Genomic DNA, 16,836 nt, shown 5'->3' on the forward strand with positions numbered 1-16,836 from the left:
TTTTTAGTGTATCTTCAGTTTCTTATTGATATATTGATACTTTTCAATATTTTTCTTGTATTTCATATCCTTACTGATCTCTAAAAGGATTTTATGTGTTTTTTTTAAAGAAATGTTCTCTGCAGTGAATAAACATTTTCCCCTTTGCCTCTCCAGAAGTTAGTCCATTGCTTCTGATTTATGCCTTATTCCACTAGCCAGAAACTCGAGAAAAAAATGTTAAGTAGATTGGGAATTCCATCAACTCTTGAGTTCTGGTTTTATAATTATTATATGATGTGAACTGTCTTCTTAGGTATCCATTTTTTATGAAAAGGAAGTTTCCTTTCTTCGTTTTTTCCTGAAGATTTTGTGTGTTGGGAATAGTTTTTCCAACTTTTAAATTATGAATTCCTTTTCAGTTGGCTACTGTATGACTTTGTTTTTCAAAAAGGCCATTTTGTGTTACAACTTTAAAATTCTTGAATGAGAATTCCACTGCCACCACACATAAATAACATCTAGGAGGGCATACAATTCTTAGGTTACAAGTTTTCTCCTTAAAGTGCTGCAGACAGGTGGGAACGCAAAATTGTACGTCACTTTGGGGAGTGTTTTTGGCATTTTTATTAAAAAAGTTAAATATACATCTACCATATAACTCTGCTATCCCATTCTCTGGTGTCTTCCTAACAGAAAAAGAAATTTACATTCACATAAAACCCTATAAACAAATGTTTATGGCAGCTTTATTTACAATAGCCCCAAACTGTAAATAAGCCAGATGTCCTTAAACTATTCATACAATAAAATACAACTCAGCCATAAGAAGGTTTGTGCAATAACTTGGGTGAATTTTCAATGCATTTTCCTAAGTGAAGGAAGACAGAATGAAGTGGCTGCATGTCGTGTGATTCCATTTCACGTGACAGACACTCCTAAAAAAGCAAAAGTACAGAGAAGAAAACAGATCAGTGATTTCCAGGGGTTAGGAACAGGAGGAAAGATTATCCATAGAGGGGTAACTCTTGTTTTAGGGGTTTATGAAACTGTTCTGCAGAAACTCCAGTGGTAGGCACATAGCTATGCGCTTGTCAAAACATAAAATTATACACTACAAAGAATGGATTTTATTATATGATAACAACAACAAAATCAATGAGGATGTGGGGGAAATATGAAATGCAGACTGTGACATGGGAATCAAATGATTTTATAAATGAATCATATAACTGCACTGAAAGGGGTGGACAAGAAAGGAGCCAAGCTAAGGAACTCTGGACAGCAGCATTTTAAGTGACTGTTTAAAGACAAAAGAGCTATTCACAATGTTCTGTAACTGGTAATTTGTTTCTAATAAAGATATGGATTAGGAGATCTTAAAGTACTCTTTTAGATTAAAAGAATTTTAAAGACTTTTTAGAAGTATTTTGAGATGCTTTTTAAAGATATTTTTACTTATGTTTATATACTGGGGTTGAATTATCAAATAAATAAATTATAGAAAATGGAAGTCATGTTTCTTACTGTCCGAGAAAGAAGTTACAAATAAGGGATAAAAGATAGAATGAGCTCTGTTGTATTGGATTAAAATTGGAGATATCAATATGAACTTTTTTAAATATACATATGATACAGAAATAAATTTTGAGGTGTTTATATGCATGAGTTAGGATCTAAACATGTGTTTCCTAGCTCTATCCAGAAGGTATCCCGGTAGCAATGAACAGCCAGCACCTAAATCTTGGTTTATAAATTCCACTCTCCAACACAAAAGACAGGACTCCTTAGCAAGACAGCTAATTTTAGAGCTACGGCAGAGCAAAACCAATATGAACCTGGAGCATCAGAAAGTAAGGAGGTTATTACATGCCCTTAACTTGAATAAATTCCTTTCTACAAGGAAGCCTCCAAAAAGGCTTCCTGAGCAGAAGTGAGACTTCAGCTGGGCCCTTTGGAAGAAGAAATTTTTCCAAATAATTTACGTAGGATAGTCCACAGTTGGGTTAGTTTTTGTATCAGGAAATCTTTCCCACTGGCTAGGAAAAGGATATTTTTCAGGGACCAGACCAGACTCTGTCAAAGTAAATTCTGCATTTAATAGTTTTTCCCTAACCAGATTATAACCCGCATGATACCAGACAATTGGTTTTTCTTCTTTCCTGCTGTCAACCCTAGCAAAATGTGTAACATGTACTATCTGCATATTAAATATTCACTGCAAAAACAAAAGAAGAAGAAGTAAGTAAAGAGGTTAAGAAAAAAGATGAGACTATATAAAAAGAGCTTAGGAACAAGCCTAGAAAAGTTGTCAATTGCCAAAGTTGGAACAGTTTGAGCAACAAAATAAATAATGATTGCATTAGATTATAACCAAATAATAAAATAAATATCCATGATCCATACTAATATAAATAAATGAATAAATAGGGGGATAAGGGACAACTCTTCCTCAAGCAAAAATTCTAAATAATATGTACAAATGAATGAAAGAAACAGAAATCACCATTAAAACACCACAGCAATATTGCCACACAATGGCTATTAAAATTAGCGGGTAAAAGTTTACGCAAAAATTGTGTATCTGCAAAAGGTCAAAGTATCTCCCTCAAATATTTAGTAATTACAAAGGAAAAATAGTAACAACATTAGAGAATGCTAACACCAGCTTAATTCAGTGATCAAGAGTCACTGAACCACCAGTAAGGCAAAATGACTTTATTCGAATTAAGACAAATCACATCACCAGCAAGACAAACTGATTTTATTCAATCCCCGATATAAGACACCGAGAAGGGCCCATTGCTTCTATGGTTTCCTTCCCAATAATGTACAACTTTGATGGGAAAGCATCAGACAAATCCGAATTGAGGCACAGTCAACAAAACTGACCGCTAACCTTCAAGAGTGTCAAGGTCGTAAAAGACAAAGACTCAGGAACTGACACAGATTGAAGGAGACTAAGGAACCAGGACAACTAAATGCAGAGTTGGATCCTGGAACAACAAAATGACAGTAGTAGAAAAACGTTCTATGCTTCAGTTAAGAGTAGTATACCAAGGTTGATCTCTTCATTTTGATGTGTTTTTTGGTTATGTAAGATGTTAAACAGGGTTTCTCTGGTGGCTTCATGGTAAAGAACCCGCCTGCCAATGCAGGAGATGCAGGTTCCATCCCTGGGTTCGAAAGATCCCCTGGAGGAGAAAATGGCAACCCATTCCAGTATTCTTGCCTGGGAAATCCCATGGACAGAGGAGCCTGGTGAACTACAGTCCATGGGGATGAAAAAGAATTGGACACAACTTAATGACTAAGCAACAATGACAAGATGTTAAACATGAGGGGAATCTGGGTGAAAGGTAAATGAGAAATCTGTGTACTATTTTTGTCATTTTTCTGTAAGTAAAAAATAGCACTAAAAAAAAAAATGCTGTCGACGCGCCATCATCTCATAGCACTTAATGTTTCAGCGAAGTTTAAGGCCAACGTAAGTTTGTCCCTTTGCTAACCTGCTTTATTTTTTTCCTTCCTGGATGCTCTGACTCAGTTTTCCTCTATCTTAAAATTAACTACATCTAAAAATTAATTTGATTTTCTGTTGTGCCAATTTAAATCCTTTTTCTTTTTTCCACATTGTATCCACTTCCACTGTTACTTTGGCAGCTTGTTATTGCATCTTGTTTCTCTTTCTTGCATTACAGATTGTAACCCATGGGTTTCTACAGTTTGTTCAGAGACTATGCCTTATAGCCTACGGAGGATACCACAGTGTTCTAATCGCTTTGCCCGGTCCCCACATTAAGATTATTTCTGTGTGTATGTATGTGTGTGTTTTCAGAGTGATTTGCGCATTCCCTTAAGCCAGAGCATATCTTCACAAGCACCATTTGGGTTCTTTGGATCATTCCTCTTTAAAGTAGGAGAACTCATTTAGACTACTTCCATCATACTGTGATTCATGTAAAACCATTGATAACAGGATTACTGATTGATTCTGGAGTCATGATTCTTTATCAGCTTCAGTGTGTTTATAGTTATTTTATTGTGTTTTGGAAGAGGTCTTACTAGGGGTTGTTACGTAGCACCGATTTTAAATGAGGAGCTACCTATCCAAAATGTCTGCATTTTTGAATTACTAATTTTAGCAGTATCTCCCAAGATATTTCTGGTAAAGAATAATGTTTGTAGTGTGACAGTTATATCTGGAACTCCTGTACTCCAGAATAATAATAATAAAAAAAGAATGTGAAGCAATAGTTTGTATTTCACAGGATAATTAAAGCAAGAGATTTGGTATTCCTTCACAAAAAGAATGATGAAGGTAGATAGTGGCCTGGAAACCAGTGAAGCTGATTGCAAAATGAATATTTAAAAGTCCCTCTGATTTAACGTGCTCTTGTTTCCACTCCCTTTATTCTTTGCAAAGACAAAGAGTCCTCTGTAAATATTGCTTTAAGGATTATCAGGCTTCAATTTTCAATTTTGTCCAAAGGCCATAATTTAAACCATAATGTTGGCTTTACAAATGTAAACAGTGATTGAACCTCTTTCCTTTAGCTAATAGAAATGCCAATGAAATTAGAGTCAATTAAATAATTGCTTTATTAACCTAATGTATTACTGCTGTAAGTCATGCTGTGGCTCATCCAGCCAGGAGGGGAACTGGAAGAGAAAAAAACTATATCAACATAAAGAGAAGGGAAACCAGCACATTATAAAAACTTGATCCAAAGAAAAGAATAAAACATCTGTTGAAATTTTGACGTATCAATTTCATTCTTTAGGTTTAACCATGACCGAAGCTGGACAAATCCTAAGAGATTTTACAAGTTAAAGATCTTTCAGAGAATGTTAGTTGTCTCCTCTCCTGCCAGGCTTTATCTGTCCACCTGTGTGTCCAGATTCCCTCTTTGCTTCTCTCCAGCGAGTTAGCTTACTTTTTCCTTTATGGTAATACCGAGGTATGTGATTACCGACTTTGAGTGTTAGATACCTTGAGAGGATTTGCAATTATTTTCTAAACTTCTCTGTTCCCTATCATGTGGTCCCCTGCCTTTTTGAGGACTGAATTTATTATGTCAATAATTTCAGGACCTAGTGAAGTTCCTGGTAATACCACTGAGCAAACGCCGGTGGAGTGGGTAGGCTTCCCTGGTAGCTCAGCTGGTAAAGAATAGGTAGGTAGCACTGTAGTATCTCTAGGAAGGTGCCAAGCAGGTTCTCAGGAGTTAAAGCCCTTCTTGTAGCTCACCTTTCTCTGACTCTGTACCAAGTGTTCTTGTATACCTGAGCACAGAACAGTAATAGAACTTTGTGGGGTTTTTTCTGACCCAGGTTCAGACTACACCCAAAGTATGGTCAGAGTTGGCTACTTAGGAAAAGTGCTATGGATGTTAATGATGGAAGGAAGCAGGGGGGACAAAGAAGGATTATCATGTATTAGGTGCTATGTTATCCCTTCCATATATATTATCTAATTTAACCCCAAACAACCATTCAGAGTAAATATTATTATCCTTATTTTTACAATTAAGGAAACTGGGAAGTTTTAAATGTAATTTCTACCAGCTCACATGGCTATACAGTAGCCAAACTAGAATTAAAATTTCTGTTGGCTCACTCAGAACTCAGGGGTTTGCTTAGAATATGAGAATTGAAGAAGTTTTAGTTCTATAAAAATGTATAACCCATTCTGTTAGTATCCTAAACTTGATGCAGTCTTGTTTTTCAACTTTCAACAATAGGATTCTCCTAGTCCATAGGTTGTCTTTGAGTTTTGTTTTTTTTTTTTTAATGGAAGAAGTAGTAAAATTGTCACTGTTAGCAGATGATGTAACACTATATATCTAAAATTCTAAAGACACTACTAGAAAACTACTAGAGCTCATGAATTCTTGGATTGGAAAAATCAATATTGTCAAAATGACTATACTACCCAAGGCAATCTAATGATTCGGTACAATTCTTATCAAACTACCAATGCCATTTTTCACAGAACAGAGCAAAAATTTTTAAAATTTGTATTGAAACACAAAAGACCTCAAATAGCCAAAGCAGTCCTGAGAAAGAAAAGTGGCGCTGGAAGAATCAGGCTTTCTGACTTCAGACTATACTACAAAGCTACAGTAATCAAAACAGCATGGAACTGGCACAAAAACAGATTTATATATCAGTGGGAGGAGCCTGGTGGGCTCCAGTCCTTAGGGTCGCAAAGAGTCAGACACGACTGAGTGACTACTACTTTCACTTTCAATTTCAACAGGATAGAAAGCCTGGAAATAAACTCACACACCTATGGTCAGTTAACCTATGACAAAGGAGGCAAGAATATACAATGGAGAAAAGACAGTCTCTTCAATAAGCTAGAAAAGTGGACAGCTATTGTACAAGAGTGAAATTAGAACATTCTTGAACATCATACACAAAAATAAATTCAAAAGGGACTAAAGGCTTAAATGTAAGACTGGATACTATAAAACTTCTAGTGGAAAACACAGACAAATCATTCTTTGACATAAATTGCAACTATATATTTTTGGATTTGCCTCCTAGAGTAATAAAAACAAAAATACACAAATGGGGCCTAATTAAATTTGAAATGCTTTTATACAGCAAAGAAAACTGTTAACAGAAAGACCACCCACAAAATGGGAGAAAATATTTGCAAATGTAGTGACCGATAAGATTAATCTCCAAAATATTCAAGCAGCTCATGAAATTCATGTCAAAAAAGAAAAAACACAATCAGAAAATGGGCAGAAGATTTAAACAGACATTTCTCCAAAGAAGATATATAGATGCCCGAGAGGCACATGAAAAAATGCTCAAAGTCACTAATTATTAGAGAAATGCAAAACAAAACTACAATGAGGTATCACCTAACACTGATGGCCTGTCAGAATGGCCATCGTGAAAAAATCTACAAATAATAAATGCTAGAGAGGGTGTAGAGAAAAAGGAACCTTCCTACAGAGTTGGCAGGAATGTAAATTGATACAATCACTACAGAGAACAGTATGAACGTTCCTTAGAAAATTAAAAATAGAATTATTATATGATCTTGGGATCCCACTCCTGTGCATGGACCCAGAAAAGACAAGAACTTTAATTTGAAAAGATACATGCACCCCAGAGTTCAAATCAGTACTATTTATAATACCTAAGGTATGGAAGCAACCTAGATGCCCATTGACAGATGAATGGATAAAGATGTGGTGCATATATACAATGGAATATTACTCAGCCATAAAAAAGAATGAAATATGCCATTCACAGCAACATAGGTGGACCTAAAGATTATCATACTAAGTGAAGGAAGTCAGAAAGAGAAAGAGAAATATCATATGATATAACTTGTATGTATAATCTAAAAAAAGAAGAACATATTTACAAAACAGAAACAGGCTCACAGACTTGGAAAGCAAAGTTATGGTTGCCAAATAGGAAAAGTGGGGTGGGGGAATGAATAGATTAGGAACTTGGCATTCACATATACATACCACTATATAAAATATATAATCAACAAGTACCACTATATAGCACAAGGAACTTGACACTATATTCTCTTATAACTTATATAGGAAAAGAATCTGAAAAAAGAATGAATATATGTATATGTATAACTGAATCAGTTTGCTATATGCCCTTGTCTTTTTCTTACTGAGTTGTAAGAGTTCTTCATATATTATAGATTGAAGCTCTTTGTCAGAAATATTCTGTGAAAATTTCCTTCCAGCCTTGGCACGGATTTCTATTTCCTTAACTTTGTCTTTTGGAGGAACAAAATTTTTAACCTTGATGAAAATCCATTTTAAATCTTATTTCTTCTTTTATAGTTAGTGCTTTTATGTCCTATTTAATAATGTCTTGCCTAATCTGGTATCTCAAATGTTTTTTTCTCCTATTTTTTTTAAGAGCTCTAATAGTTTAGGTTCTTATATTTAAGCCTAAGACTAATTTTGAATTAAGCTTTTTGGAAGTTATAAGGTAAAGATCAAGACTAGTATATTGTCCCATAAACAGATATCTAGATATTATAGTACTATTTGTTGAAAAGACAATGCTTTTTCTCCACTGAATTAGCTTGGCATCTTTCTCAGAAATAAATTGTTAATGTCACTGTGGATTAATTTTTGGACTCTCTTTATGCTATTTTTTATGCTATTTTAAATAGAGATTTTAAATTTTTCATTGCCAAATGTTTGTTGGTAGTTTATAAAAATGACAGTTTTTATTTTGACCTTGTATCCTGAACTTTTTCTAAACTCATTTATTAGATTGATTGATTTAATTGAAGTATAGTTGAATTTACAATGTTGTGTTAGTTTCAGGCGAACAGCACAGTGATTCAGCTATATGTGTATATTTATTCTTTTTCAGGTTGTTTTCCACTATAAGACTTAATAGCTATTTTGTGACTCTCTTAGCAATTTTTTTTACCTACTTATATATCATGTCATTACAATTAAGTATATTTTACTTTTACCTTTTCCATTTGCATGCCTTTTATTTCCTTCACTTGTCTTATTGTGCTGGCTAGAATCTTCAGTATATGTTGAATAAAAGACATCATTGCCTATTCCTGATCTCTGAGTATTATGTTAGCTGAAGGTTTTTCACAGGAGCTATTAATCAAGTTGAGTAAGTTCACTTTTGTTCCTTGTTTGCTCAGAGTTTTTTTTTTTAATCATAAAATGGTTTTGTCAAATGCTTTCCTGTATCTATTGCAATGACTATATGGTGTTCCTCCAATATTCTTTTGATATGTAAAGCACACTGATTTTTAAGCACATGTAAATAATATGACCTAAAAATAGAACATATGAAGGCTAAAACATAATAATAATGTCATTAAAATGGAAAATAAAAACATGTGCCTTTATATTACTTATTTAATATATAATCAGCCAAAAAATATCAAATGTAAGTTATCTGATTTACTATAGGTAGAACTGGGACCAACTCAAAGGGGAGAAAGTATCTAATGTTTTCTTTTCTTTTCCAATTTAAAATGTTTTATGTTTATTGAAAGTGCTCATTTCTGGTTGTTTTGACAGTGCATTATAAGGCTAAAATTTCCATATTTCATTTCATTTAAAAAGAAATTTCAAGCCATTTGCCTGAAATCACACTTTTTCTATAGGAAAACAACTTGTCTTCCTTCAGGTAACTTATTTGTACCTGATTATGTAGGAAAGTGAATCTTCAGCTAAAAGTTTTAGCAATGATTCAGTCTCCTTTATAGTAAAAATAAAAATATTTCTGTGATTAAATTTAACTGTGGTATTGGGCTACTGCCTGATGCTTCTGATTCCATGAAAGTTTAATTTCATTCTAGAGAGAAAACACTTGGGTGATTAGGGGCAGGAATAAGTACCCATTCCCACAAAAACTGAACATAAAATGAAACAATTCATCATACAAAAAATAGCTTCCATAAAAATACAGTTTCCTGAAAGGTAAATTATAACAGTATGCATTTAGCCAATCATTTTAAATACCATAATTATACAGGCTGCTCATCAAAAGACTTTTAAGACTCATTAAAATCATAAAACAATTCTAATTAAATCCATATTTAAATTAAGTTTCTATAACTAACCTACATGGTACTTTAAATCAAACAAAAAAAGTTGTATAAAAGATCCAATTAATTGTAAGTTTTTGTAAGAATTAAAGCCTAATTACTCTATGATTAAGTTTCCCCAAAATGTAATCATCAATGGCTCTATTCAGAAGATTTAGCCTTCTGTACCCCAGATGCCAGCAGAGTGCCGCAGCCTGTCTTTGACACCAGCACATCTATTCATCTGAAATCAGCATGACTGTGGAAACTTTACCTCCACCCCCACTGGGGATCCAAGTGGTGAGACCAAACAAAGCTGCATATTCTATACAGATAAATGTCCCCCTATCTTCAGAGGTCCCTGTCTGATTAAACGGATTCGTGTTCATCACTAAACTTAAAAAAAAAACAAAAAAAGAAAAATCCATCTTCAGAGCAGATTTTGAAGACAATGGTCATTTCAAAGATTCCCAAGTCAATGGGAAAAGATGCACAAGAAAAGAATAAGATTTGCAGCTTACCGAGAAAGAAAACTAGGCCTTCTAAGGGGACAGCACTGAAGCATTTCCTTCTAACTCTATGCAACTCTTCTTTCTTACTTAGCTACTTGAAATGTTTTTCATTTTTTATTAGCCCAAATTCCCACGGGAAAGAAAAAAAAAAAACTCTGTGACATCGTAGCCTCTTGTGTGTTCTCTGAAACTCATTAACCCTCTAAGTTATTAGGGCAGCATCATTTTTTTCTATGACATCACAGAAGGTGAAGATCACGTCTATATAATATTCTTGGCTTCATTCATGTGGTGCATACCCCACAAAATATTATTGTAATTTCCCCAGTGCCCTGATAGCTGAGTGATTAGTTATTACGGTACATAAAAAGTTCAGACGTATAACATATGATTTATAGCCTCTCTTTCTGATAATCTAATTTTCTTTTATGGTAAAAAGAAATTTACTATTTATGTTTTATAGATTGTTATTTTTTGAGGAAATGACTATTTAAAGTATCTCCACATGGTCACTTGCTGTGATTGCACAGTATCTGGAAGCAGAGGCATCCAACTGGTTGGGATGTAAAGGTAATTTTGTATCCAGCTGACCAGAACTTTTTCTGCATTACCTCATCTGTGCTGGTGGCAGAACATTTGTCCGGTGACAGGTTAAGTTAGGCCAGAGCTACCTGCCATCCACTTCTCAGACATCATGGTAAGAGATGGGGGCTCTGGGCAGATGGAGCTGAGTTCAAGGTCCAGCTACAGCAAGATTTCCGTCTCCTCAAGTGCACTGTCCTTAACTTGAAAAGTCCCTAGCTCTTTGCCATAAGAGCTTGTGCTATGCCTGTGGTTCATCTTAAAACCTATGTTACTCTGTCTCTTTCCAAAATGTTTAGTTATGGAATTAACCCTTCTGCCTGTCCCTGCTCTTAGAGAACGCACCTTTTAGAGTTGTGATCCTTAAATTGCTTTTTCCTCTCCTCTACTCATTACTATATTACCTTCAACTTCATTGTGCTTAAATTACTGTCCTATCAATTCTAACTTCAGGTAATAATTCTAAAAGTGGTTCCTATTCTAAGAGAAAGCTCCCTTCCCCGCCCCCAGTTGATTTGAGAGACTCACTTGAAGGGTGAAATCAGCGCAGGTAATCATCACAGAAAAGGGTAGACTGGAGAGGAACTGTGAGCAAAGATTAGGGAGGTGAGAGAAAGGGAGGTCCGTTCATCTGGCTCCTGACTCTGAAGAGGTAAGGATGTGAAAAAGTCTCTGTTTGCTATTGTGACCTGTCATGTCCCGGGAGAAACCTTGAGAAACCTGAACGCAGGTCAGGAAGCAACAGTTAGAACTGGACATGGAACAACAGACTGGTTCCAAATAGGACAAGGAGTCCGTCAAGGCTGTATATTGTCACCCTGCTTATTTAACTTATATGCAGAGTACATCATGAGAAACGCTGGGCTGGAAGAAGCACAAGCTGGAATCAAGATTGCTGGGAGAAATATCAATAACCTCAGATATGCAGATGACACCACCCTTATAGCAGAAAGCGAAGAAGAACTAAAGAACCTCCTGATGAAAGTGGAAGTGGAGAGTGAAAAAGTTGGCTTGAAGCTCAACATTCAGAAAACTAAGATCATGGCATCCGGTTCCATTGCTTCATGGCAGATAGATGGGGAAACAGTGGAAACAGTGGCTGACTTTATCTTTCTGGGCTCCAAAATCACTGCAGATGGTGACTGCAGTCATGAAATTAAAAGATGCTTACTCCTTGGAAGGAAAGTTATGACCAACCTAGATAGCATATTAAAAAGCAGAGACATTACTTTGCCAACAAAGGTCTGACTAGTCAAGGCTATGGTTTTTCCAGCAGTCATGTATGGATGTGAGAGTTGGACGGTGAAGAAAGCTAAGCGCTGAAGAATTGATGCTTTTGAACTGTGGTGTTGGAGAAGACTCTTGAGAGTCCCTTGGACTGCAAGGAGATCCAACCAGTCCATCCTAAAGGAGATCAGTCCTGGGTGTTCATTGGAAGGACTGATGTTGAAGCTGAAACTCCAATACTTTGGCCACCTGATGCAAAGAGCTGACTCATTGGAAAAGACCCTGATGCTGGGAAAGATTGAGGGCAGGAGGAGAAGGGGATGACAGAGGATGAGATGGCTGGATGGCATCACCGACTCGATGGACATGGGTTTGGGTGGACTCAGGGAGTTGGTGATGGACAGGGAGGCCTGGCGTGCTGCTATTCATGGGGTCACAAAGAGTCGGACACGACTGAGTGACTGAACTGAACTATGCCCCGGGAGAAGGGGGCGGCTTTCTTTGCCTGTATTGGGTATAAAATGGAACAGCCCCTGTGATCCCTGGTGATCAGAGTGCTGCATTGGTAAGCCACAGAGCTAATAATAACGTCTGTTAGGCATAGAGACTAGACTTATGGACATGCGGAGAGGGGAGGAGAGGGTGAGATGTATGGAGAAAGTAACATGGAAACTTACATTGTAAGTTTACATATATAAAATAGATAGCCCACGGGAATTTGCTGTCTGGCTCAGGAAACTCAAACAGGGGCTCTGTATCTACCTAGAGGAGTGGGATGAGGAGGGAGAGGGGAGGGGATATATGTATCCCTATGGCTGGTTCATGTTGAGGTTTCACAGAAAACAACAAAGTTCTGTAAAGCAATGATCCTTCAATAAATAAATAAATTAAAAAAAATAATGTCTGTTAATTATGAAGTCCTTATGAAACACTTTATATGTACTGATTCTTTCAGTCCTCACAATTATAAAGCAGTATTGTAGCACATTTTTTAACTGAAGAAACAGAGGTCCAAAGAACTGAAACTTTACTTCTCCTTTATTTGTTCTCCTCTGCTATTTTCCCCACTTAGAGAGCACATTTCTATAGTTCCATGGAGTTCCTATTTCCCCAGAAATGTAGAATTTGAACATATATATCAGGACCTGATTAATTTCTTCGAATTTTTAGAGATTTTTTTTTTTTTAATTAAATTATAGCAGCATTTGCATAAATGGAGAAGGAAATGGCAACCCACTCCCGTACTCTTGCCTGGAAAATCCCACGGACGGAGGAGCCTGGTAGGATACAGTCCATGGGGTTGCAAAGAGTCGGACACAACTGAGTGACCTCACTTCACTTCACTTTGCATAAAAAGTGTTTTGTGGAAGCATGATCATGTAAAGCCTAAAGAGGGAAGCTTCTTTGGTTTAAGTGGAGAGAGCAGGTCACTCTAAGGGCACCCACTGAGGCTTTGGCAGATAGCAGACGGATGGAGAGCGCAGCCGTTGGGGAGGTGCTTTTCTGCAGTAAAATGCAGTAGGGCTCATGGGGCTTCCCTGGTAGCTCAATCGGTAAAGAATCTGCCTGCAGTGCAGGAGACCGGAGTTCAATCCCTGGATCAGGAAGATCCCCTGGAGAAGGAAATGGCAACCCACTCCAGCATTCTTGCCTGGAAAATCCTATGGACAGAGAAGCCTGGCGAGCTACAGTCCATGAGGTCACAAGAGTCAGACACGACTCAGCAACTAAACCACCAGTAGGGCTCACAGCCATGTCCTTAGTATTGCCAGGAACGGGCTAGCATTTACAGAGCTACTGAACACGGAAAAGTACTGTTTATTGCATCTCTTGCACTAACACATGAATGTAAGGATGGAAGAAATGAAGAAAGATGCGGGGTGGGTGGGAGAGAAGAGAAACATCACAAGGATAGTATGAGTTAGAGGATTAGATGGCATGGCCTGGCATGCTACATTTGAGGTACATGAACACAGGCAGAGAGAGGACACATTTCTGTGTACTGTTTCCATGTGCCAGGCTCAAGAAATGAACACTACTGTGCTGATGAAAGAAATATTGCCAGCAGTGTGGCTTAGGTGTTGACCTCTGCCAATGTCAGGGACCTCGCTAGACAGGAGGAACAAGCTGCTAAGATCTGCAGTGCTTTTTGCCACTGGCTGCAGAGGCTTCTGCACCGGGAAATACAACAAAGCAGGTGCCAGGGACTGGGGAGAGAAGTGTGGGGTCCCAAATAGTCTTGCAAATATGGCATGGGTTGGTGCCATTTTATCTTAACGCTATTGCAACCCAGCGACCCAGGGTAATTGTGGGAAAGAGCCTCAGGACTGTCAACCAGCTATGATTTCACCTGAAGCACTGCTCCAAATTTCATTGCAGTTTTTGTTTGTGAACTTAGTAAAAGTAACCAATATGAGACAGGGCTCCAGCTCACTTCACTAGTCACAAATGGCACTGGATACGCCAACTCCTGCCTAACAGGGTCTGCGGCTCTGGATTGCTCTGTCTCGGAACCTTTTGTTTTGAGTTTGTGATCTTCAGAGCTTCATGGGTGGCATCTCAGCATCGTCCCTAACATGCTGGTACCACTTTTCTCAGAACTGTCCCCATTATCTGTCCTCAGGTGAATAGAGGCCCCGGTTTTAATGATGGTGTCCATGTGTACACACAGAAACACATAAAGGGTTCATTATTCCTAATGGAAATACAGAAACGTAGGGAAATACAGCACTACCTGCCATTTTCATGATCAACATTTGCAATAGAGTGCATAAATGCTTCGGTTTACAGAAATAGCTAGACCTTTCTGAACCCTCCCAGTGATTAATTAGAAAGCCTGTCTTACAGATTTTTCTCTCAGGTGTAGTAACCTTGTAGCCCTTACCATTAAGAACTAATAAATAAATGCTTGGTTAAGCATAAACAGGGTGATAGGCAGTGAAAGAGTGATGATCTTGGTTTTTACAATATGCACACTCTGTCATTTTACCTTGGAGGACAAAATAATATACAAAAACCAAAAGTCGCAAAAGCAACTAGAGTGAGCAATTTGTTATTATCCACTTAAAAAGTGTTACTAGTCCTCACTGTGAATGATCATCTTTGTGATTATATCACAACTAATTTTAGGAAATAAAAATTCATGATTTTAAGAAAGCATTTCAAATTCTGCAATTAAACTGAAGATATATAGTGGGTAAAGTTAGAATATCTAGAAGGAGATCAGATGTTTAAATTTCTTCTAAAAAAAAAATAGAAGTAAACTAGATCACCAAAAAAGTACTCACAATCAATGGAAGCCTATCCATTTAGCAGATACTTGAGTGGCTGATTTGTACAAAAATTTTAAATCACCCATCATATTAAATACAGCTCCTCATCTCCTCCCTATATATTTTACACTAATTAAGCTAGGTAACTGCTGATTCCTTCCATTATCCTATCTTTTTAAATAAAATTTAAGAAATAGTATGTCATGCTGGGAAATTTTAGTTTCTATTATGAAAATGATAATAAAAAGTGAAAGTTAACTCCATTACAACTATGCAATCAGAATCTCATAAACATAATAGTATATTCAGAAAAAAAAGCTCAAACTGGCTGATTATAAACAAAATATTTGGATAACTAGCTAAATCTGTACACAGCTTAATTGATTCATCTTTAAAAGCCTCTTTAGAGCAGCAACAAATTATTTTATGAAATCTAGGCCAAAGTGTGTAAGCCCAATCTTTCACTTTTGTTACTGGAGCAATGTGGTTTATGCAAATATGACAAATTTACACTTCTTTGATAATTGCTAGTTTAATCAAGGATTTCCTTCAAACCAAAATGGTGACTTGAGACATACACTAAAATCTATTCTTTTTTTTTTTTAATCTATTCTTAAGGTATAATAGTTTGGATCAACATTTTTCTCTTTCCAGCCCACATTAAAGTAACTCCCAAAGAGGTTGTTTATACACTGAATAATTTCCAAACAAAAAAAAATTATCAGTTTACTTGGATAAGAGAACTGTGTTTTATATGTGAACAGGGAATAAGAGAGCCATCTAAAATATCCCAGTTTGATTTTTTGCCTGTCCATTCTCTATTACAAAAAGTTCACTCAAAAGTGAACTCAAAAGTTCACTCCTGCACTCAAACAAATGCAAGAAACTTTCCTCTGAAGATTAGTATTATGTATCCTACATACACTGATCGAATGAAGTTTACCTTTTTATTTTATTTTTCCAGGAAGAAATGAGAAGGACGAATATATAAAAGACAACGTCATAAAGACACTTCTGTTTTCTGGGTATATGACTCATATCCATTTTTTTCTGATACTTAAAACTGTTCATCCATAAAACTATTTATTTGCTATTATCTATTGGGACAGTTTATAGTCACTCAAAATCTCACCACCCAGAAATAACTTCAATATTTGGTGAGTGTCTTTCCAAGCATCTATGTTCCTACAAAGAGATGAAAATATTTGTTTTTAATGGGATAATTCTATAAAAGCTGGCTTTAATAACTCAACAAATCAAAGAAAAAAAATGAGGTGAAAGAGAAAAATCATTGGACTTCTAAAAAACATTTCTTCACTGAATTGTTAGGATTCCTTTAAACTGTTTCTAAATTTAAAGAAAAAAATCTTATAAAAGAACTATAAGTGACTAAAGTCAGTACTTAAAACAGCATCTCTTATGAGCTGATTGTAAAGGATGAGCCAAGACATCTGTGGTCTGGCCTACTGCTTCCCTTTTTTCCTCTACCCTCAGTTGTTCGTGTATGTGTGTGTCCATATTCGTATATCATTATTTTAACACTTTCAGGAATTATAACATTGAACCATATAACAAGATTTCCATGATTGTTTAATCATAGGTATTTTTACATGTATTTTATTTTGATTCATTTCTTGCTAATAATAACTATCATGGGTGCTGTAATCCCTAAATTCTTAACCCGCCCGAGAATTTTGTC

General features: G+C 36.3%; 1 protein-coding gene across 9 annotated transcripts in view; it reads right to left on the reverse strand.

The window, feature by feature from the left end:
• Window positions 1-16,836, reverse strand: part of KIAA0825 (KIAA0825 ortholog) — a 404,341-nt gene that overhangs the window by 28,358 nt on the left and 359,147 nt on the right. For 3 of the 9 annotated variants that reach the window (XM_081498688.1, XM_081498689.1, XM_081498690.1), the window contains one exon: window positions 583-917. The exons of the other annotated variants lie outside the window; for them this stretch is intronic. In XM_081498688.1, the coding sequence (XP_081354814.1) occupies window positions 851-917 (67 nt within the window). In that variant the 3' untranslated portion in view covers window positions 583-850. Of the gene's footprint in view, window positions 1-582; window positions 918-16,836 lie in introns of those variants that run through there. 9 annotated transcript variants of the gene reach the window in all.

The sequence above is a fragment of the Giraffa tippelskirchi genome, chromosome 6 (assembly GCF_054371585.1).
Source record: "Giraffa tippelskirchi isolate mGirTip1 chromosome 6, T2T-mGirTip1v1.2.pri, whole genome shotgun sequence".
Lineage (NCBI taxonomy): Eukaryota > Metazoa > Chordata > Mammalia > Artiodactyla > Giraffidae > Giraffa > Giraffa tippelskirchi.